Source organism: Sarcophilus harrisii, chromosome 2 (assembly GCF_902635505.1).
Source record: "Sarcophilus harrisii chromosome 2, mSarHar1.11, whole genome shotgun sequence".
Classification (NCBI taxonomy): Eukaryota; Metazoa; Chordata; class Mammalia; order Dasyuromorphia; family Dasyuridae; genus Sarcophilus; species Sarcophilus harrisii.
This window is the reverse complement of record NC_045427.1, coordinates 407,721,950-407,746,803: the sequence shown is the minus strand read 5'-3', so window position 1 is coordinate 407,746,803 and position 24,854 is coordinate 407,721,950. Positions and strand designations below refer to the sequence as shown.

Sequence of the window (24,854 nt, the reverse complement as noted above, 5' to 3'; positions counted from 1 at the left end):
ATACCATGTGGTATCTCTCATCTCCCCATTTATTGATGTTTCTCTCCAGATTCCCCTCCCCACTATATTCCATGGTATCCCTCTTCTCATCCCCACTGTCTTAAGATGACTTTCTCCATATAGCTAACTAACTCTTTTTGGGTATTAAACTCTTTTATGGATTTAGCCTGCCAGCTAAGGGCATGCTACAACTTCATGGGGTATTTTCTTTTTCCTGGTTAATTGTAAGTTCTAGTAGGGAACTTCTCTTTCCTATCATTAATTGCTAAAACCTCTTTCCTTGCTAATTATATCCTTTCCCAACTCTATTTCATATTAACCACTGGTGTCTATTGTATCTCTTCATTTTGTCTCTTCTAAATACTTAGCTTTTGCCAAAGAGAATGGACATTGTGAATTCTTCATATGACTGAACCCCAACATTTGGTGCCTACACCAATCTCAACATTTGATGCTCTCCTAAATCATTTCAGACTTGATTTATTGTTTTATTAATTGTTCTAGACTTAAGAAAGTGATTGAAAAATGTTGATAATGTAAATTAAAATTAAACTGCCATATATATATGTATGTACAAATATAAAAGATGTGTGTGTATATAAATGTATGTATACACATAAATGTGTAGTATGCATATGCATATATGGTGAGACTATTAAAGATTTACCAGCACACATCTGGCCTTTGTCAGCAAAGGAGAATGAAAGGAAAAGAGCATAGGGTGGAGATAATACAATTCCTTTTTAAAAGTTTACTGGGTCATCTGTTCTTCTTATTCAATGGCCAATATGAAGATGTATCTCAGAGATGCAAAAGCATTGAGTTCCAATTAGCCAGAGTTCACTATCTTAAAAAAAAAAAAAATATCCAGGTGGTGTGGATTCAAAGGGGCAGCTTTGCCCATGCTCTGATCAAATCCAGGTTCCATTAGTTAGTAGCTTTTAAAAGAGCAATTTCTGTAGAGGTGATTGGAAGTCCACCAGATAGCCAAGGATTAAGAAGGTAATGGGTCAGTGAGGAAGAGGAGGCAGCCTTTTCTTTTGGAGAGTTTCACAGTGAAAGAGAAGAGATATAAAACAATAGCTTGAAGGGATGGCAGGCTTAATTGAATGTTGTTTATTTTTAAAAGCGAGTGTGGAGCTGGTATTTGTAGGCAATGGGAAACTACAAACAAATATCAGTTTAGATGAAAGAAGAAAACAAAGAGGCAAATTCCCAGAAAGATTGGGGGGAAGGGAAGTTATTCAGAATTAGCCTTGGTAAAGAGAATTAGCCCTTTTTTATAGAGAGGAGCTAGGAAGAAAGGAGAAGTGAAAACTTTGAGTTTTTGAGGCACGAAGACATGGGAAGATGAGGAAACTCATTACAGATGGTCTGGATTTTCTGAATGAAAAAGAAACTGAGGTTATCTGCTGAGTATGACTGAGATAGAATTGGCATAGAAGGTTTAACAAGAGAAGCAGTTTGGAAAAGCAACTTTGGAGAATATGAGATTAATCAGGGAAAAACCAAAAAACTATCGAGTAATAATAAAGTTCTTCCAATAGATTGTCAGTCACTTGAATTTACAGTGGATCCACTTGGAGAGTTTTTCTGTACCATTTAATAATCAGGGAGCAGGAATAGAGAGAGCAGATGATGGGGGTAACAGGGATGATTATTGGCAGAGCATCTTTTTACATGTAAACCTTACATAGTTTATATCGCTAAATTAGTGAATACAATTACAAACATAATTTGTTTTCAATTGTAGTTTATTTAAATAAGCATATTTTATTTTTGATAATAGAACACCTTAATGAATTTAAAAGACTTTTTGTTACTAACTTTATTTCAAGAATATCTACAAAGCAGGAGTTACAGGTGATGTTTGATACAGATCTATATAGTACAATCACTGAAATATTTTAATATAAAATAAGAGGATTCGACTAGATAATCTTTTATTTTACTTTATTTATAATTTAGGGAATAAAACAAGCATTTCCAAAACATAGTACAATAAAAAAGATGATTGTACATGAAACTGCAAATCTACTATGCACAACTTATATACAACAAAATTATCATGTGTATATTTTTTCTTTTTTTTCTTCCCACTTCCTTCCCCTAGATGGCTGAATTCAAAAATAATTTTATTAGATAATCTTTAAGGTTCCTTCAGTAATAAAATTCTTTGTTTCTACTTCCTAGTTTCTGAAAATGCCTCACAAACCGCCCCCTCCACTTTAACTTTATTTCCCTCCTCTGATTTTTCTATTAGATATCCAAGTGCTAGCCCTGGTAACATCCCTCAAATTAACTGCACATTGTCTAGTTTGATTGTAAATTGTCCAGATTTACTGCTTATGTGCCTAAATCAACTCCCCTATTTCAGAGACTAGTTCTTGATGATTTTACAAGACAGCCTGAGGCTAACTGGAAGCTTTACCCTATCTATACCTGTAGAGGGAGCATATAACTCAGTAATTTCAGCTAGGTGAAGCTCTGAGCCAAAAATGTTATATACTCTAACGTGAAATATCCGCCCTTCAAAGTAGAAAACAGCCAAATTACGTCAATAGTGACTCAAACCCAGAGCTTCTGAAGGAAGATTTCAGAACTATGCCTCAACAGCTGAATTTAGAAAAAGTAGGATTCTTTAGAAAAACTAGACTACAGGTAGGGTTGGACACATTCACGCTTGCCAGATAGATATTGGCATAATTTGCAATTTTTCTCCTTTTAGTTAAGGAGAAGATGAGGAGGGACACCATTCCTCTTACAAATTGTCTAGTGGCTTGTGTTAAATATCTCCTGTATGTCCATTTCTGTTCAAATGAAGTAGATGACTCTTACTCTGAAGAACTTACAGCATTGTTGAAGATGAAGGGAAGATGGAAAAACTAGCATGTAAGAAAAGCTGGACAGACCTAAATGAAGAAGTGTGAGAAATTTGATGAGATACTGCATATGGCCAGGGAATTGAATAGGAAGAAGAGGGTAAGCTGGCTTGCATTTAGGAAAATAAACAATGCTTTTAAAGATTCCTATCTGCTTCTTAAACAAAAACTCATTTTTAATAAAACATGCATAATTTCCAGTAAGAGGCAGTATGGTGTAATATCTTGAGAGGGTTAGAGCCAAGAACACTTAGATTCAAATCTCTGAAATTTGCTAGCTGGATGACCCTGGACAAGTCACTTAAACAAATGTATCTAAGACTTAAATACTATGACATAGATGGAAAGAATTTCCATACCAGAAACCCAAAGTCCTGATATAATCATAGGTGCTGGATTTGGAGTCAGAAAAGCTTAGTTCAGATCCCAGTAGTGCTACTTGCTACCTCCTTAACCTTGTCACATAACTCTGCTGAGACTCAGTTTCTTCATCTATACAATGAGAAGATTGAACTAAATGATTTCTTTTTAAATTTTTATTTTATTTATTTTTTGCTGAGGCAATTGGGGTTAAGTGACTTTCCCAGAGTCACACAGCTAGGATGTATTAAGTGTCTGAGACCAGTTTTGAACTCAGGTCCTCCTGACTTCAGGGCTGGTGCTCTATCCAATGCACCACCTAGCTGCCCCAAATTCAATGATTTTTAAGATCCTTTCCAGCTCTAAATCTATAAGCAACTGTAAAACCGGACATTTTCACTACTGAAAGGGGCAAACAAAGAAAATTTGTGTAAGAAACACTAATAAAATCAACTTGAGAAGAAATCTTGAAAAGTTGACCTTTCTGAGGACTTGTGAGAAAGCTGACTTCCCCATAAATGCACTGAGAATAGCTGTTGGAAGATAGGGAAGCAAATGAGTTAAAGGTGGAGGTCTGAATTGTAGTGTGGATTATCAATTAATTTATATATGACTTGTTTTCAGGGTTTTAAAACTGAGAAATTACAAATCAAATAACTGAACACTGAGATAAATACATTACTCAGCCTGTCCATGAGCACTTGGTATTTTTCCAGTTGAATAGATCTGACTTTATTTGTGTGGAAAGTGTTTTGTAATTGTGTTCATATAGTTCTTGACTTTGCCTTGGCAGGCAGAATCCCAAATATATTATCAACAGTTATTTTAAATGGAATTTCTCTTTGTATCTCTTGCCACTGGACTTTGTTCATAATAAAGAAAAATGCTGATAATTTATGTGGATTTATTTTGTATCTTGCAACCTTGTTAAAGTTGTGAATTGTTTCTAATAGTTTTTTGCTTGATTCTCTAGGATTGAGATAAATATATAAGAATTGTGATCACATAGATGACATCCATTGACATTGTTCAATTGTTTTTTAGTCATGTCCAACTCTTTGTGATCCCATTTGGGGAAATACTAGAGTAGTTTGCCATTTCCTTCTTCAGCTCATTTTATCGATGAGGAAATAGAGGCAAATGGGTTAAGTTATTTACCCAGGGTGACATAGTTAACAAGTGTCAGAGCCCAGATTTGAACTCAGGAAGATGAGTCTTCCTGACATCAGACCCAGTACTACATCCACTCTACCAGCTAACTGCTCTTTCTTTGGATGTCTTTAGTTTCATGCTATAAGTTAAGAGTCACTGTTTACTAGGAAATCCCTATGTTAGGTATAAGGAATTAAACTTGATTGGATGGAGAAAGACTAAATCAACTAAGAAAGATGACTCAAGTCAGACTCAAGTTGTTGACGTCTCATTAAAGGAGAGCAAAAACTCTGTTACTATGAGCAGTCTGGATCTCTCAAACCATCTGCAGAGGAAGAGGAAAAATATTTCTCAAGGATACCTCTGATGCCCTTTATAATTTAAGAGACAAGAAAGGAAGAGAAGGAGAAAGACAGATGGCATACCTATTTTGAGCTATACTGATATATTTTTGTTAAAAGAGCATAACTAAGTGAGCAACAGCAGGACTGACTATTCAAGACAGAGGACTCAATCTTCCATTCACATACAGGACAAAGCAGTTCTAAATATGGCTAAAGGATATAGATTCATTAGAGAGGGGAAAGGCCCTTTCTAGGTAAAGGAGGAGTGGAGATAAGCATTTCTATGTACTAGACATTCTGCTATGTGTTATACAGTTATCTTTACTTGATCCTCACAACAAACCTAATGATGCTATTATTATCCCCATTTTATAATTGAGGAAATAGAGGCTAATGAAGTTAATGATTTGCCTAGAAACACAGCTGAGAATTATCAGGCTGAATTTGAACTCAGATCTTCCTGACACTCTCTATACAATGTACCACCCAGCTCCTTCTTGTAGTTGGTTTTCCCCTCAAGTTTTCTTTTCCCTTAACATGAACTTTCTCTCCATATCTTTTTTTTTAATCAAAGTTTAGACCCTCCCCCACACACCAATTACCAAGCAACTTGTACTACAAGCTCTTGCCCCACTAGGAAAAAGAGAAAAATACCTTTGTAACAAATATACATAATTAAATAAAACAAATTCTCATCCTGGCCTTGTCTAAAAATGTACCCTGAATTCATCATCTCTCTTTCAGCCTAGCATTCTTTATCATCTGAATCATGGCTGTACATTGTGTCTATCAAAGTTTTTAAATCTCAAACCCTCAAAGTTTTTCACTTTTATTAATTTTATAATACAAATTATTCTAGTTTTGCTCACTTTATTTTATACCTCTTCATATAAATCCTCCTAGGTTTCTCTGAAATCATTCCTTTTATTGTTTCTTACATTTTAGGTTAAAAAAAAAAAGATATTCTGTTACATTAATATACTTTCTTTGTTAAACTATTCCCCCAAATGACGGCTACTCCCTTAATTTCTAGTGCTTTGCCACCATAAAACAGCTGCTATAAACATTTTTTTATATATAGTACCTTTTCCCTCTTTCTTTGATAACTATGTGATTTAAGCTATGAATCAAAAGATATTCGCAGCCTAGCAACTTTTGGAGAATAGTTCCAAATTGTCTTCCAGAATGGATGGAATAATTCACAATTCCACCAAAAATGAGTTAATGTTCTTGTTTTTCTTGTTTCCAAAACCCCTTTGTTATTTGTCATTTTCCCTTTTTTCTTAGCTTTGCTAATCTAAAAGGTATGAGGTAGAACCTCAGAATTCCTTTAATTTTTATTTCCTTGATTACTATAATTTCAAATAGCTATAGAAAGTTTGGACTTCTTCCTTTGACAAATACTTATTTATATCTTTTAACCATTTAGTAATTGAAAAAAGGCTGTTACTGTTACAAATTTGAATCAGTTCCTTATAAATTTTGGACATAAAATCTTTATTATAGAAACTTGCTGCAAGAGTTTTTTCTTCAGTGAACTGTTTCTCTTTTAATTTGAGGTACATTAGTTTTGTTTGATTTTTATAGCAGATGTGAATCTAACGGGATTCTAATAGAGATTATAAGGGAGTGGTATAGCCAGGGAAGGGAGTTTTGGTGTAAGGAATCACAGAAATAGCGAGTTGATATAAAAATAGTCAGTAGGCATGCCCTTTCTAAAAATAATGGTCCCATTGACTTGATTATTGTGCTCTTATTAATAAATAAATGTTTCAGTTCAGAGAGAGATTTAGAGCTTCCCCTGATAATCAAATTTTTTCTTCCCCAATTACTCCTTTTTTGAACTATTCCTTTTTCAACCTGGTGAAAAATGAAAAAAGAAAAGAACTCTATTTATTGGACTAAACAGAAAACTCTAAAAGAGGAATTATGTATCAGAGGTAGAGCAATTACAAAGAAAGCAGCCCCAAAGGTAAAAGCTATATAAATTAACAGTGGAAAACTCTAATCCTTAAGTGCATACTCATCACTTCTCCTATCTAGGTATTCATGTATTACCAAGACACACAAACCAATCTATTGGCTAAATACTTCAAACCCAAGTCAGAACATTTCTCCCCAGACCACCATGCTTTGAAGTCAACATGGGAATTCCCTTACTGCTGAAGAGATTGTGCCAGCATACTCTAGCCCCTAATCATTTACCATTACAATAACATCTCATTTCAACATGCAGTAGATATTGTGTCTGCTTACTAGTAAAAAGGAGAAAATGGAGAGGGATTAGGATGGACAAATCAAATCAAAAATCAAATAAACTTAAACATCATTTTGCTGGAAATAAAATAAGAAAACTGTCCCGGATTTCTGAATATAAGAAACAAAGCATTAATTGAAAAAATCCACAGCTTGGTTCTAAAAACAAATCCTACACTTAAAACTCAAAGACATATGGTGGTTAAATTTAATAGTTCCAATAACAAAGACCAAATTTTTCAATATCCAGGAGAGAGATCTTATAATATAAAGGAAAGGAAATTCAAATAACACAAGATTATTCTCTGTCCAATAGAAACTGTGGGAGGGAATGTAATATAATAGAGAGAATCCCAAAAGTCTTAGTGCATTTTAGAAATTTTACTAGCTTTAGTAGCTTAAAACTGCACTGACTTGGGGAATGCCTTGTATATCCTCCAAAACAAAAGATTTCAAACTGTAACCTCCAAATAACATATTTGCAAACTTAAGCATAATCATCAGTAAAAAAAAAAAAGGATATTCAATACAGAGGGGCTTTGAAGGATTCCTGCAAAAGATAACAACAACCCAGACATGATTAATTACATTAAATTAATTAAATTAGATTAATTACATTAAGCGAAGACGTTTCTACCCTTAACACTATATATAAACTAAGTCTCTTAGTTTCAAGGAATCAAGATCTCTCCTGGAAATTAAATCTTCTGTTCAGAGAAGTCTGATTTAAATATTTGATTCAAGTGAGACCAAGGACTTCAGAGTATAATATTCTGAAGTATGAAACCAAGGACATCACAATAAGACACTGATGATAGTATTTCTTATATCTGTAATACAAGGAAGACCCTCTTACTATATTATCCCACCATTGCAAAGGAGGACGAGGGTACTTGAAGGTAGAGGTTTGAAATAGCTATCGTGTGTGTGTGTGTGTGTGTGTGTGTGTGTGTGTGTGTGTGTGCACCTGCAGGGGGATATTGAAGGAATGATTATGATCAGGAGTCGATCAGAAAAAAATAATGAAATAATGAGAACCTAATCAAAATTAGATAGCATAGATCCATCCATCTGGTCCTATGGTGTGACTTCCTTTAATTTTTTTTTCCTCAATAAAATAGTAATGGAAAAAAGGGAATGATGAAGAGAACCCAACTTTGGGGTGTGAACACATTCCCAGTGAGACAAAAAGGGATTCAAATGCAGAGGACTTAAGACTTTCTAAGATATAATATCTAGATCTATATTCTGTCTTGGTCAAGTAACATCTGGAGTATTGTTTTAGCTCTTGATACCACTTTGTGCTAAGAGGATTTAGTCAGTGGAGCTATAGATCTATTTGATGAATTTGACCAATGTACGTGATTAAATGATGGGACATAGACCTTTGTCCAGGGGTATTTGAAGGACACCTTGCTAAAAGGACCAAGGGAACTCTTCCAATTGATTACAAGTGAATGGAAACTAGACTCAATTTGGAAGAGCTATCCCCTCCCCATAATCTACAAAAGTGAACAGGCTATGCTTTTTTAAGTTTCTTTCTCATTATTAAGGTCCAAGTTTAAACTTATTCCTGTCATGGATACTGTATGTATTTGTAGAAAGGAGTCTTTACCATGTTACCTGGCAGAATAGTAGTAACTGCTTGGGTTAGAACCTGGTTCTAGTACTCCTGGGCAGTTTTCTATTATGATTTTTTGAAATAAATCAGTTTTTTGTTGTTATTGTTATCATGGCTTTCGGGTTATCAAATGATTCTAAAATTATCTCTTCTAAATCTGTTTATGAGATCATTTGTTTTTTTATGCGATATCTTATATTCCCTTCTATATTTCAATCTTTTGACTTTGTTTTAATATTTCTTGTCATATGGAGTCTTTAAGTTCTGTTTGATTTATTATAATATTCATAGTCTTTTAACTGGTGAGTTTTGTATCTCTTGTACTAAACTGCTAATTTTCCCTCCAAAACTCTCATTTCTTGTACAATTCTTACATTTATAAAATCCTTTTAATTTTTTGGGGGGGCTGGGACAGTTGGAGTTCAGTGACTTGCCCAGGGTCACACAGCTAGGAAGCCTTAAGTGTTTGAGGTCACATTTGAACTCAAGTCCTCCTGACTTCAGGGCTGGTGCTCTATCCACTGCACTACCTAACTAGCCCAATCCTTTTAAATTTTTAAAATTTTTGTTTTCTCTCTTGTAGGAGTTCTATTTGACCTCGAGGTAAAACTATGTTTTTCTTTGAAACTTTGTAGATATCTTTGGAGGCATTCTCCTCTCCTTGGTTTGTGTCTTAAGTATTCTAAGCATCATCATAGCTATGGTAAGAGGTGGTTGTTGGGATTTTTTTTGGAGGGGGAGGTTTTTTTTTTTTTTTTTGGTTACTTATTCTACCAGCCTTGTTTCCTAAATTGGGACTGTGTATTAGGGCCCAGCTCTGAACAGCTCTAGAGGTAATGTCATGCTTGATTTTGGTTTGTACTCTCTATTGCTTTCTGTAAAAATTAAGTGCTATGTTCTTAAAAGGATTTCAGGAATGTATCATGTCAGGACCTAGAAGCTTCCAGTCCATTGAAACTGTTCTGAACCAAGGGGAAGCCTGATTGCTTCTTTTCTGATCTGAATCTTGCAAACTTCTGACCCTGATTTTGATCTAACTAACACAACTATAAATAGGCTTGCCTCTGGTTGAAGCTGTTATAAATTGCTGCTAAGGTAATTATGTCTACCTAACTGGCGTGTTCTTTGAGTTCAAAGCAAAAGAAGTGCAAACTTTCCTTTGGTCTGAACTCTGTGATTTGTTTCTACAGTTTCTGCAATCATATTCTATGTCAGAGCCATACAATTACTTCTTAATTCTGTTCCCACTCTTTGCCCAGTACACTGAACACATGAGGCCCTTGACCTTCTGTCCTGGTAAGTAGCTCCATATCTGTCATTCCTAGTGTAGATCCTCTGGTTGGTTCAGATGAAATTTGCTACTCAGATCTGAAGTTATGTTGACAGAGCAGTCATTTGGATCTTATTCCTGCTTCCTGAATAGAGTCATTCTTATTAGAGCTTAGAATGGCTCCTTGACCTACTGAATTCAGTTCTCAGAGTAGAAGGATCTCTACAGTACTTCTGATTAAAAAGTGCCATCTCCAATGCTCACAAACCTTTGTTATTTCTCTAAATCTGATTGTGTTGAAAAATGACTCACTATGGTTTTTACTTGGCTTTCTGATCATTCTGGTACTTTTTCTAGATCTTTGATGGAGTAGTTCTTAGGGAGATCGAGGCTATGCTATTTCTTCTTACTCTATCATTTTTATTTTTCTCCCAACATGGAAAATTCATAAGAATTGATTCAGAATGAAATAAATAGAACTAAGAGAACAATATACAACATGACTACAGTAATGAAATGAAAAAATCAATAAAAGTAAGTTGACCTTTGAGCAACTAAAAAATCATTGAAAGTTCTGGAGAAGAGATAAGGCAATATATCTAACCTCCCAAGAGGTAGAAGACTACTAAAACAGGATATTGTATATGCGGCAGACAAAGCTCCTAAATAAGATGTTTTTGTTCATTTATGTGTCTTTGCATGTTCCTCTTAAGTTGGGAATTATTCCATTCTTGATATTTGTGTCCCCAGGATCTAGCACAGTCCCTGGCACATAATAGCCAATTAATGCTCAGTAATAAACTATTATGAATTTTAAATCTGAAGGGGGTAGGAATTGATTATAATGTAAAGGGGAAAGGCATGAATAAAATTATATATATATATATATATATATATATATTTAAATAATATTCATCTAAATCTGAGTTAATGAGCTCAGGATACAAGGTGCTATTAATAATGATGACAAAACTGAAAAGATGTTCTTTTGGGGGGATTTTTTGCTCCATCAATATGGCAGAGAAATATTCTTTCTGTTCTTCAACATAAAGCCACCATGGAAAATTGCCAAATCAGAGAATCTCTGATCAGTGAATGTTTGTAAAATTGATGAGGTTTTGTTCTTCTCCTGGTAACAAATCCTTTGTGTTCAATAAGAAAGAAAGCACTTATCACTTGGATCATATGCTATCTGTTAAATCAATAAGAATGGAAGCTTGTTGTGATCTCTGCAAGTTCCAGAGTGCAATTAAGGACAAAGCAAACTCTTGGGGAGAAAATCAGCATAGAGCTACTTCTCCTTCAGGGAAGTGATCTCTGTTTTCTAAGAAATATTCAGAGTTGAGAATGAGCAAATCAAAGGCTTTGTTATAAAGCTCTAAATTCTCAGTGTTCTCTCACAAAAACTCACATAATTTTAAATTATATTTAGGTTTTCTTGAAATGCAAATGAAAGTTTGCTGAAATCTCTGCAAAGTATTCATGATCACAATTCAGAACACTGAATATTCTCTGGAAAAATTAAATTTTCTCTTCTTTTGAGTAGCCTCCCTATTAGAAGATGGATACAGATTCTAAGTTACAGTCCACAAGGCACAGGCTCTTCTATTTAAGATTTTCATCTAGAAACATTTTTAGTGTCCCCAAAAGTAAAAGCTAATCCAAAGCACGCACACACACACACACACACACACACACACACACACACCTTTTTTTGATAAAGTCATGAGGATATAATATAAAATAATTCCTTAGTGAAGTTTTAGAAACCCAAGTATAATGGTAAAAATTTAAAAGCATCATTACTGGAAGAGATGCAGCACAGAACTGAAAAGAAATAGCCAAGGGTGTAAGTCAATAACAACATCACCAAAATTAATAGATCAACAGGCACTTAATAATCTCTTATTATGTGTCACCTTTGTACTAGAAATATAAAGAAAAATACCAAATAGTCTCTGCCCTCAGGGATCACACATTATAATAGAGAAGACAACATGCATATTTTAAGCAGTCTCATGGAACATGCACTCAATTACCCTTCTTTATTCTATCCTGCTACAGGTACTGGCTTTAGTACTTGGGGATAATCTGATAGAATGATAGAATCAGTGCTTAAGAATAAAAGCTCTTTGAAATGATAAAGTGATTCCTTCAATGATTGCTGAGTTGAAGGAGCAGACAAGTCAATGAACCTTTAGGAGTGAGATATTTTCTGGCTCATGCACCTTACTTTGGCCCTCTTGTGTGATGGTAGTGGTCCTTGTCAATAAACTCCTTGTGTGGAGATGAAGGAATACGCTAGGTGCTTTTTCTCCCATTCTCTGGCCAATGGATCAGAGATTCAAATAAGTGAGCTTGTATCTCTGCCTTTTCTGTCTTATGTTATCTTGAGTAGGTGACTAAATATTCTACATGAGGAGGACATGACCAGGCTGTGAGTTTGTCTTATTGATTCAAGAAGTTCAGAGTTCTTTAGTTAAATGAATGGAGCTGACTGGAAGTAAGAAAAACTTCTGCCTTGTTGAAGAGTCACTAACAAGAGGAAGACCCCAAACCCCTTGCTTAACTTGACAAAAAATATAGATTTCATGAAAGCTGAAGAGAAATGGAAAATGCTTAATCAATAATCCTGCAAACTGCTTCATTTTTATATAAGGTTTAAGTATCAGCCTCCCAGCAGATTGTAGCATTAGTGATTCATTGTTATTGCATCTTTTACGGCATTCTGTAACGTGTGTTGTGTCTAGGCTGTCCTGGGTCTCTTTCTCTAGATTTCTTGACAATATTTGGTTACATATTTGAACTGCCCAAAATATTATCTTTCATGCTTGCCACATCACTGTCCCCACTCCTTTCCTAGCATGTCTTAGATATTTTCTATGTATTTTGTCTGCAGATTTATCTGTTTAAAATGATTCTTTTGTATATAGGAGAAAAAACTGTCCCATATTTTAGTTACATTGCATATTGGTCATCTTTTTACTCCCCTGCTTTAGGAGGGCCTAGATGCAAGACAAAATCTAAGGTTTAAATATTTTGTCCCTGGGGCTCTGGTGTGAGAAGAGGAAACAAGTCAAAAAGTATATGAAAATGGAGCCTAGCTTCTCACTTAGAAGCCAAGCTCCCCCAGGATTGAACTAGGTCAGTTTGCCTAGATCAAGAGCAGGCTTGGCCCCTTAGGGAGAAAAGAATAGATGCAGTGATTCATATCCTTGGGCCCAGGAGTATTTCTCAATTTTAGATACACATATAAGTATATGTATTTCATACATAAAGCAGATACAAGGAGCCTTCGATAGGAAGACCTTTGCAACTAGGAGATGCAGAAGGAATCAACAAAGACCTGGAGAAGATGGCATTTGAACTGCTTCTTGAAGGAAACCAAAGATTCCAAAAGGCAGAGCTAAAGAGGGAGAGCATCTTAGGCATGAGAAAGGAGATGGAGTGCAATGAACAACAAATGAACCAATATGACTGGAGCACAGAGTTTGTGGAACACAGTAATATGTTAAAAAAAAAAAAAAAACGAAGAGGCAGGAAAGGCAAACTAAGCTTTAAAAGTCAAAAAGAAGATCATATATTTAATTCTAGTGTAATAGAGAATACACACATATTGAGGGTTATGTGTGTATGTGGTGGTAGTGGTGGTGTATATCTCCACCAATATAGGTACCACACCTTCTAAGCTTTTGTTACCAGTCAGAAAATAGACTTGGAGCTGGAAGAAAATCAGGAGGCCATTTAGATCAACCTTCTCCCTTTACATGATTCCTCTTATGGAGGATTAGGGAGGTTATAATTTGCCAAAGTTCACATAGAGAGTAAATACCAGAAGCAGAATCTGAGCCTAGGTCTTCTGACTGGAGAATAATAATTTTCTCCTATGGTAAAGAGAGTCGAGGACAGTGTGGTAACGTGGATAGCGCTCCAAGTCTGGAGTTAGGAAGACTCATCCCTCTGAATTAAATCTAGCCTCCACATTTAACTGAGTGATTTTGAGCAAATTACTTAGCCCTGTTTGCCTCAATCTACTCATCTGTAAAGTGAGCTGGAGGAGGAAATGACAAACTACTCCAGTATCTTTGCCAAGAAAATCCCAAATGGGGTCATGAAGAATTAGACATCACTGAAAATGACTGAACAACAATCAAGAGAGTCAAGAGAAAGCCAAAAGTCTAGAGCCTCTGACAATTATTTGCAAAAATATATCTAATTTCTGGGTGTCTTTCTTTAAATTTCTTGAAAATGTGTGATTACCAGTAAAGTAGCTGAACTGTCCAACATATTGACTTTCATCTTTACCACACGAGTGTCTCAACTGTTTCCCCAGGATTTTTGATTATTTTCTGGTTTTTTTTTTTTTTTTTTTTACAATAAACTATAATCATAATGTTGCTTAGAGATGGTGGTATTGCATGATTCGGAAGCATATGATGTCAACGGAATATTGATGTTTAAAATACAGGTATCGGTTTTGCTCAATAGCTCGGTTATTGATGCAAATGAAAATGTGCAACCTAACCCTTAAGAATAAGGAAAAACCAGATTCACCCATCTATCCACCTGGAAAAAACAAAGCGGATGAAGAAAGTCTATGGTCCCAATTATGGCATGCATTTGGATAGTCACGCTATCGAACTGGTCAAGCCGCATCACCGAACTCTCAAAGGGCAATAAATCAGGCTCAGAATGGATTAGCTGAAGAAATCAAGCTGCAAAAAAGAATCACGCTGAAACTACTTATCAACCTCCAGCCGGCCCCACATCCCTTACGATCTTCTGCATTTGACCACTGGGAAATGAGAGCACCTATTGATTTTTCCTTAAAACACACAAACTGCATACAGACAAATTCTGCGCTCAGCATGTACCCTTCGTTCAAAAAAAAGGTGATACTCCGCATGACGGGGGAGGAGGGAAGGAAGCAAGGGAAGCTTCGTTAGTTATCGCAGTTTCTAGAGAGAAAAAGTCTCTCTCGGCTCCGTTATCCTCTGCCGTTGCTTTGTGTCCCCAGACAGGAACATCGAAAGGAAGAAGGCGAGAGTCCTGGTGCTACTGCTCTCTAGGAGGGACCGGAGACCCTTAATTCCGACCGACCCCTTTCCTTTCCCTTTTTCCAGTTCTCTCTGCCTTTCCCCTTTCCCCTCATTGCCGGTCTCCTTTTGCTTCGGCTGCCAATCAGATCGTTGACCTCCCACGGCCACACCCCCTCCCTCCTCCGGCGGTACAGCCAAACGGGCTGGAGGCGGGGCGGGGCAGGTGCAGGGCGGGGCACGGGGAAGGCGGGGTGACGGGTGACTGACAGACTGACAGGCAGCCGGACAGACCGGCGCGCGGGCGGGCCGACTGGAGGGCAGGCTGGGTTAGGCAGAGCCGATGGGGCCGGGCGCCCGGGGCTGGTTCTGGCCAGCTCGGCTCGCAGGGCCACCTCCGGGCTGCGTGTGAGGGAGGCGCGAGGTCGGCAGCGGGGGCGGGGGCTCGGGCTCGGGCTCCGGCCAGGCATGGGTCGGGGCGCCGGCGGCGGGCGCGCGGGCCTGTTGGGGGCCTGGGCTGGAGAGGCGGGGGCTGAAGCTGGGGGGTGGGGGCTGGGGGGCGGCTGAGGCGAGGAAGGGGCCGAGCCAAGACGGTGGGCGGAGCGGAGCCGGGGCGCGGCGCGGCGCGTGGTGGGGGGAGGGCGGAGGAGGCCGAGCACGAGCACGCCTGCCCGGACCTCGGCGGCGGCGGCGGCGGCTGCAGCGGCGACCGAGGAGGAGGAGGCAGGCGGGCAGGCGGGCGGACGAGGCCGCCCCCATGGGCGGGTGTGTGGGCGCCCAGCACGATTCTTCGGGCAGCCTCAACGAGAACTCGGAGGGCACCGGAGGTAGGTGAGCGGCAGGGGGCAGCCTCGTCCCCCCATTGTTCCCTGGGCAGGGCCCGGGGGAGAGGGGCGGGCGGGCTGCCCTGCCCGTCCCGGGCCACCTGCCCCCTCCCCCCAGCTCTGCTGAAGCCCCCTTTGTCATCTTCCCCACGTCACCCGGTCCTCCTCCCCCGGCTCGTGCACACGGACGGGGCAGGGAGAGTCTCCTTGGGCTTGGCTGGGGGCTTCCCGGGCTCCCCGTTAGGGATCCACCAGCACCCGCGGTTTTGTTCCCCAGCTTGTGTCTCCTTCCAGCCCTAAGCGGAGAGTCTTTAGTTTGAGACTCAGTTCCCCAAATCCAATGCGACCTCTCCCATTCCAAAAAAAAAAAAAAAAAAAAAAAAAGAATCCATCTCTCTTCGCTTCCAGAACTTAACTGCTTTCTGGCCCCCGTCTCGCTCCCTTGTTTAGGGACGATTTACTCTCTAGCCCATTTAATTATTCAGGAACAGGATGGAGGCACGCGGGCCGGAGAAAATGGATTGAGGGATGGGGGTGGGGGTGCGTGCGCTGTTGGAGCTTACTGCTTTTATCTCTAAGTAGTCCGTCCTCCCCCCTCCCGCCCCCCTAGCTCCCGCACCCTCGTTTTACCGAGCTGACTGGTCTCAGCTTTCGGGAGTTTCAGATGACAGCTGCTCCGGGGCTTCCACTTTGTCCATCGGAACGTGCAACTTTCTGGAGTTCTGCTTGAGAGTCTAGAGGATTTTAAAAGGGGTGTGTGTGTGGGAGCGGTGAGAAATGATCTATTAAAACTTTTTTCCCTCTTCTAACTGAATTGAGGGGAGTGGAGTGATTTGATCTCCTGGTGTGCTAATCATACTGATTTCTACCCTTACATGCTTAGCAGCTGTAGCTGTATACACAGTACGGTTTACCTACTTATGCTAGCTGTACTTTTAGATTGTATTTTCTTATTTTTAGCACAAAGTATCATTACGTTAGTTAATGAATACTCGTTTATCAATTAGAGTGATTGCAGGTCAGTAATCTGATGTGAAAATAGTTTTATCTCTATTAGAGTAAGTAGCTTTTAACTATCCACGAAAGCATCCACAAATAGGGAGTGGGCATAGTGGGGACTTAAAAAATGTTTAACAATTGCTCGTGCAGAACCACCCACCCAAGTCTTTTGTGCCTTACGGCGATTAATTCTCTTGACCACTTTGTGCTCCAGACTGCTATCTAAGATTATACATTGTTAAAAAAAGTTACTGACCTGCTTTGCTAGAGGGAATCTCCACAGCTGGGAGATCTCCATACCTGTAAAATCTAGTGTTTGGCTTAATTAACATTTATTAAATACTTTATTTTGTGTTGGACCTTTTGTCCACTTAGGTCCTGTACTTATTCCTTTTCTGTCCATCACATAAGCACAGTTTTTGTAGGTTTGTAGAAATTAACTGTTTGAATTTTATGGCTACAGTTATGTTTGTCTTGGTTTGTTCAAATGGTGGCTGCCTTGAACTGTGGAGTACCTTTGAAAAGATAATTGCTGAATTGAATTTTTAGGTAAAGGAAAAACAAAACAGTTTATTTAAACATGAAAGATATCGAGATATCTTTCTTATTCTTTAGCATTATCAGACAGGAGTTTATGTCTTAAGGCTGTTTGCTGAATTCCATGATCTTTTACCTAATCACTTTATCAAAACTGGACACTGAGGTGTAACTAAGACAAGGGCATTTTGAGAGCTCGGTGAAGAAAACTTTAGTGAATTAATTGGTGAAAAAGTTCAACTAATAGTTGCTTAATGACAAAGTATTATTTAATAGTAAATTAACAATTAGGCGCACAATAAAAATAGTACAAGCAAGGCGAAAGGAAGCACTGGTGTATCAATTCTAAGATAGTTAGCCTGGTTGGTCTGACTAGAGCACATTATCAGAGCCTGCTACATTTTCAAGTTTTAAGGTACTTAAAACTGGCTATCTTATTCAAAGGCATTGATCCAAACGAATTTCTTGTCTTAATTAACATTTTTTGTTGTTGTTCACTTGTTTCCAACTCTTTGGGACCCCATTTGTTTTTGTTTGTTTTTTTGACAAAGATACTAGAGCAATTTGCTGGTTCCATTAAGTGACTTGTCCAGGGACACACAGCTAAGTGTTTCAGGCTAGATTTGAACTCATGTAGATGAATCTTTCTGATTCCACATTATCCAATGCCCCACCTAATTAGCATTCCTCATATAGTGAAAAAGCTCAACTTATTAGTTAGATAATTAGGCCATTATCAACTCTTGTCCAGACTATTACAGTAGCCAGTTTATTAGACTACCTGCTTCTACTTAAGTCCATCCTCCATTCAGCTGCCAAAATAATCTTCCTAAAGCCCTTGTCTGACCTTGTCACTCCTCCATCCTACCTCAATTAATTCCAGCATTTTCTTATTATCTTCAAGATCAAATATAAATTCTGTGTTTGGCTTTTAAAGCCCTTTACAACCTGGTCACTTTGTAACTTTCCAATCTTAACTTCTTTTCATGTACTTAACAATCTAGTATCACTAGCCTTATTGTTTTCCTTGCACATAACATTCCATCTCCTGACTTTGTGCCTTTTCCCTATATGTTTCCTATGCCTAAAATGCTTGTGTTCCCTGCTTCTTAACTCTTGACTTCTTTTAAAAAAAAAAAAAAAAAACCACAACCCTATCTTGTTCAGGGGGCTTTTCCTGGTCTATCCCCACAGCAAGTGCCTTTCTTCTGAGATTATCTTTCATGACTATGTATATCTTGTACATATGTATCCCCATAAGAATGTGAGCTTCTTGAGGACAAGGGCCTTTTTTGTTTTAAACTTTGTATTTATAATGCTTAGCATGTGGCATCTGCTTAATAAGTTTGTTGATGATAATGGAAATGCACAGGCAAAAATGGAAAAATGATCCTTGCCCACTAGTAGATTACATTTTGGGGTAGGATTGAAGACAAATAAAAGGCAATTTGAGGAGGCTAGGAATTAGCTCAAGGCTAGTTAGTATTTTCTTTTATTGCTATTAACTAAGCTATGGAAATGGTATTCTTGCTTCTTGAGGTTTGAATTCCTTAGAAGAATTAGTGAAAGAGGAACAGATAGTCACTACGCAAAAATCTATGTGTAGCTGCCTTGGGACGGCCTTCCCTCCCTTTAATAGAAAACTTGGTTTGGAGAACAAGATACAGGGATGTTAATATGACTAGTTAGAAGAAAATCTTGAATGGGTAAATTATCTATGGGTTTTGATGATTTATGTTCATGTTCTGTTTTATTGGCATGGATAGTTTGTACTTCGTGTTTGATAGTTCTGTTTTATGGTCAGCTGAGTCAAGCAGCCAAGATTCAAGAGAAGAGGGTACATCTTTCTCAGGGCACAACAACTTAATTTTGAAAGATGTACAAGAGCTACGAGCAGCTTTAAAAGATAAACCATTTTTATATATGTCAGGAGGGGTTTTAAAAATTAATATTCAATGTGATATTTCTATATGGTATTGATGACATATTGATTTCAAGATGCAAAGATGTAGAACTTCCATTCACAGTGGACTCTATAGACTGTTTCACTGAATCCTTAAAAATCAGCAACACTAGTAAAAATAACTCAATATCTTTTTTTTTTAAGGTACTGGACAAACTGGGGTGGTGGGAGGGGAGAAAGGGAGGAAAAGGGGAGAAAAATGCGGAGGAAGTAGATCTAAGCTGCTATTGAGAAGTACTTCAAACAATCAGTCAGTAACATTTATTAAGCTTCTGCTTTGTTCCAGGCCTATGCTAAGGGCTGGGAATACCAAAAAGGGACAAAAGACAATTGCTGCCCATAAGGAGCTCATAATCTAGTGGAGGAGATGACAAGAAAAATACATATAAAAAAGCTATACAAGATAAGTGATCAGTCATTTCAGTTGTGTCCAACTCTAAATGATGCCATTTGGGGTTTTCTTGGCCTGAGATACTGGAATGGTTTGCCATTTCCTTTTCCATTTCATTTTGTAGATGAAGAAATTTAGGCAAATAGGATTAAATGAGTTGCCCAAGGTCACACAGCTAGGAAATGTCTTAAGGCCAGTTTTGAACTCCAGTCTTCCTGATGATTCAGGTCTGGTACTCCACCACTGAACTACCTAGCTGTCTACAAGATAAATATATCATTAAAAGAAGAAAATCATTAGAATTAAGAGGGCTTGGGAAAAGACTTCCTATAAAGGATGAGATTTTAGTTGGTATTTATTTATTTATTTAGTTTTGCTGGGGCAGTTGGACTTGCCCAGGTTCACACAGCTAGAAAGTGTTAAGTGTTTGAGGTCAAATTCGAACTCAGATACTTCTGACTTTGGGGTTGGTGCTTTATCCACTACACCAATTAGCTGCCCCATTAGTTGGTATTTAAAGGAAGCCAGAGAAGCTAGTAAGCAGAGATGAGGAGGGACAACATTCTAGGCAAAAAATAAAAAGTATGGCTAGAGAAAATGCCTGGACTCAAAAGATGGGAGTGTCTTATTAGGGAAATAGAAAGGAGGCTTGTCACTGGTTTGTAGAGTATATGGTGAGGAGATTGGAAAGGTAGAAGGAAGCTAGGTTATAAAGGATTTTAAATGCTGAACAGAGGATTTGTATTTAATCTTGGAAGCAATAGAAAGTTATTGGAGTTTTTTAAAAGAGGTATGTGACATGGTTGGACATGTGCTTTAGGAAAAATTACTTTATTGACTGAATGGAGGATATATTGGAGTAGAGAGAGACTTAAGGCAGACAGAAACAGAAACCTGCCAACAGGTTAATTAATACAGTAATCTACTCTGAGGTGATGAGGGCCTGCCCCAAGGTTAGTGGTGAGATCAGAGGATTGAAGGAGACATAGTGCCAAACAGCTTGGGTATGGAAGGGGAACTGAATGAGTAAAAGATAATGAGGAGTCAGGGATGACATCTAGGTTTTGACCTTGAGGGACTAGAATGAAAGTGTGTCCTAGTCTACAGTAATAAGAAAGTTGGGAATGGGGTTGGGAGAAAGGTAAACTTTGAGTTTAAGATGTTTATTGGACCATACACTTTGAGATGTTTGAAAGGCAATTGGAGATGTGAGATTAGAGATCAACAGAGAGATTAGAGCAAGATTTGATTTGTGATTTGAGAATCCATCAGCATGGAGTTGGTAAATTAAATCTCTGGCAGCTGATGAGAGATTCCCCAAGTGAAGAAGAGAATAGAAGACTAAAAGTTTAGGACAGAATTGTAGTATGGAAACACCTATGGTTAGATGTGATTTGTCTGAGGGTCCAGCAAAAAAAAAAAAAAAAAAAAATGAGAAGAAGCAATCAGAGAAGTAGGAGGAGAACAGAGGGGGGTGTTTAGAAAACCTAGAGAGGAGAGACTGTCAAGGAGAGAGTGACTGGCAATATCAAAGGTGCAGAGAGGTCAAAGAGAATGTTCTCAAAATCCTCTATTTTTTGCTATTTAAGATTGGACTACTTCCTTGAGGGGACACTAGGCAGTTTGATAAGATGACATGAATAAAATGTCTTCTATCATATCAAATTTTTATTCTCTGATGTCTGGTAACTTTTTAATCATAACTTTCTTTGCCATTCTATTCCTAGAATTCAGTTCCTATGTTTCGGCTATACTGATAGTCTCCTTTTGTTATTGGTGCCTAATTTTAAATGAAATAGGTAGATCATCATGATTATATAACCACTCAGCTGAAATATGTCTTTTCAAAGTTACTAATGATCTTGTAATTGCTAAATCTGATGGTCTTTTCTCAGTCTTTATCCTACTTGACCCTGTGCTTCATTTGACTCTTCTTCACCTGGTTCCTTTGTCATCTTTGGGACTTCTTGACAGTCTTTCCTGGTTCTTTTCCTCTCTGTTCAACCACTCCTCATTTCCTTTTATGGGATTGACCATGTCCTATGCTCTCCTTTTTTCTTTCTTTGCACTCTCATAGTGACCTCTTTAGCTTTCTTGGGTTTATTTACATCTCTATACAAATAACTTGCTAATCAATATTTATCCAGCCCCAATTCTACATCACCAACTGTCAGGTAGACATTTCGAACTGTATGTCCTAAAGACATTTTTTCTCCCACATGATTGGGTAGCACAGTGTATAGGCTTTGAGTCAGGAAGACCTGAGTTCTAATTCAACCTTAGGTACTTATACTAATTATGTAATCCTGGAAAAGCCTGAGGAGCTCTGTTTCCTCAATGTCTTCTATTGTAAAGTGGGGATAATAATAGTGACCTTCCACAGTTGCTGTGAGGATCAAATAAGATTAATTATAAAGATTAGCATAGTGCCTTGTATATAGTAGGTACTTAATAAGTATCTTATTTCCTTCTTTCCAAACCCCACTCCTCTTTTAAACTTGCCTATTTCAACCATTCTTCCAGTTTCTAGGATCTTAAACTCAACATTCTCTTTGATTCCTTACACCACATATTCAGTCAGTTGCCAAATATCCTATTTTTCTTCTCTTTACTTATATTAACACTTTGGTGCATATGTTTTTCATTTTTTACCTAGCTTTTTTATTTTTAAAAAAATTTAATTCATGTAACAAAAATTTTCTTACTTTTCCCTTATTAACAAAAAGAAAACTAAAGTCTTATGATAGACATAATAAACCTTCTAAATATGAAGTCAAGAAAAATTGCCTGGGCTTTTATCAGTTAATAGTAAAAACAAATTAGGTGTTTACTTCAAAATTGCAAAATGTTGAAAGTAACTCAAATTATAGTCCTCATATCATATGTTATTTTGTGTTTCTATCATAAACAACTATTTGTGACTCCATTTGAGGTTTTCTTTGCAAAGATATTGTAATAGTTTGCAATTTCCTTCTCTAGCTTATTTTACAGATGAGGAAACTGAGGCAAAGTGGGTTAAAACACAACTAGTGTTCCCTCAAGGAAGCTCTGTGGTTGGCTGTCAAACTGTACAAATAGATGCAGATGCATTTAGACCCAGGTCCGTTTACTTGAGACCAGATTTGAACTGAGGAAGATATCATCCTAAAATTTTTAGAAGTTTAGAAATTATGACAAGAATTAGAAGACAGAGGTGAATCTGGCTTGAGGATATCAGTTATCTTACTGGTTTTCCTGCTTCAAGTCTTGACAATCTTGTCTTATCCCCACCCTTCACCCTTACCCCTCCTTGAATCCATCCATCATATCAATATGAATGTTTTTCTTAAGTACAAATATAATCATGTCAACTTTCCTTCTTAGTAAATTCCAATTTTGTTGTTGTTGTGTTTTTCCTAGTTTCCCTAATAAAAAATGTAAACTCCCCTGTTTATTTTTTAAAGCCCCTTAATAACTTGACCCAAGCTCATTGTACATTACTACACTGCCTAAATGCCATTCTTCTTCCAAACTTGGCTTGCTCTTCATTATAGAACACTACATTCCCATCTGTGTGCCTTTAGCTACATTGAATTGACTCTGTACTTCTCAGTCATTCATTCCTTTGTCACCTCTGCCTCAAATTATCCCTCGCTTAACCTCAAGTTTCACTTTCTATATGAAGCTTTTTTCTCTTCAAAAACAACCTCAAATTTCACCTTCTATACAAAACTTTTCTTAATAACTCCAAATGCTAATGTCCAGCTTCTTTTTTACTTTCTATTTAATTACCTGTTATTTACTTTTTGTATTTATTCTGTGTGTACTTACATATGTTTTTGTTATTTCCACTATTAAAATGTAAGTTTTTTGAGAGTTGGAGTTGTTTTCTATTTTGTAATTTAACAGTGCTTGACATATTGTAGGTGCTTAGCAAATATTTATTAATTAATTGGTTATCTGTTAACAGTTTACTAAACTTTGGGGATTTCATTTGTGTATAACATTTCTCAATAGCTTCCTGTGTATGGTTCCTCAGTAATATTTTAATGGTATAATTGGGTCTAGGGGAAATTTTAGTATAGATATTTTTCATTGCCATCAATTATTGCTGAATATGTAAGAGTCTTAAAATAATACTAGTATGTGGGTAATCTTTTCAGTCATCCAGATCATAAACCATCTGTCTTCTCATTCTATGTGACTTTTATTCATGTTTTCAGTGACTCTGCCAAAGGGATTCTAATGAATTCTGGTTGCCCTACTCAATTTTGGGGCTCTTCTGCTAGATCTCTTGATTTTGTTTGAGAATTAGTGTTGTATTCCTTGCAAAGGAATCTCCTTTAAGGAATAACTATTGAATAGTCATTGAACTATTGAATAACATTAGAAATAGAAAACTTTTTAATTGGTGAAATCATAATTCGTTAAGTGTTGCAGCTTTCTCAATCCTGCCATTTCTCTGTTGTCTTTTGGATGGCCTGTGAATTTTAATTCTTCAGAAATTGCACTATTTCATGAATTGCAGCCATAGTGTTTTACTGGAAGAATATTGTTACTACAAAGATCTGTTTTTGTTTCAGGCAGGACCTTAGTTACAGTCATTAAAAGTGCTATGTAGCTTCCCAAAGACAGTCCAGCCCATTCTTTTTCTGCTGTTCAATTTGTGCTCACTGTCTATACCCAGTAGTCTATTCAAGATAAGTATATGCACTGACAGACCAACTCTGTTGGTTGACTGTCAAATTGCATAGACAAATAGATAATCATTTACTTGTTTTTTCTTGTCTGAAAAATTGTGCCAACCGCTTTTGAATTATTATGTATCTCATTTAGGGAACTCTGCAAGGCTTAAGGGGGCTCATTGTTAGGGACAAACAGCATCTAGATGATCTCACCATCTAATAAGGAATTTTGTTTTTCTATTTGGACTTTATTCTGGACTCCTTCCATGACAATGACAAACATTTTTGACCATTTGATCATCTATATGTGCCTCATTTATTCTCATAAAGCTTTTTATTTTCAAAACATTTGCATGGATAATCCTCAACAACCACCCCTGCAAAACACTGTACTCCAAACTGTTTTTTCTCTCTGTCTTCCTCCCAGTCCCTCCCCCAGATGGTAAGCAACCCTCTTACATGCCAAACACATGCACTTCTTCTACATATACCTCCGCAAAAGAAAAAAATCAGATCAAAAAGGAAAAAAAAATGAGGGAAAAAAACCCAAAAAGT

The 24,854-nt window shown here is 37.4% G+C and overlaps 1 protein-coding gene across 2 annotated transcripts in view; it reads left to right on the top strand.

The window, feature by feature from the left end:
• Positions 1 to 15,615: 15,615 nt before the first annotated feature.
• The window catches only part of UBTD2 (ubiquitin domain containing 2), a 55,671-nt gene continuing 46,432 nt past the window's right edge, over positions 15,616 to 24,854 (top strand). Inside the window, exon 1 of one of the 2 annotated variants that reach the window (XM_031953668.1) lies at positions 15,616 to 15,748. In XM_031953668.1, coding sequence (XP_031809528.1) covers positions 15,679 to 15,748 — 70 coding nt within the window. In that variant the 5' untranslated portion in view covers positions 15,616 to 15,678. Of the gene's footprint in view, positions 15,749 to 23,525; positions 24,609 to 24,854 lie in introns of those variants that run through there. The other variant, XM_031953670.1, reaches the window with a different exon arrangement.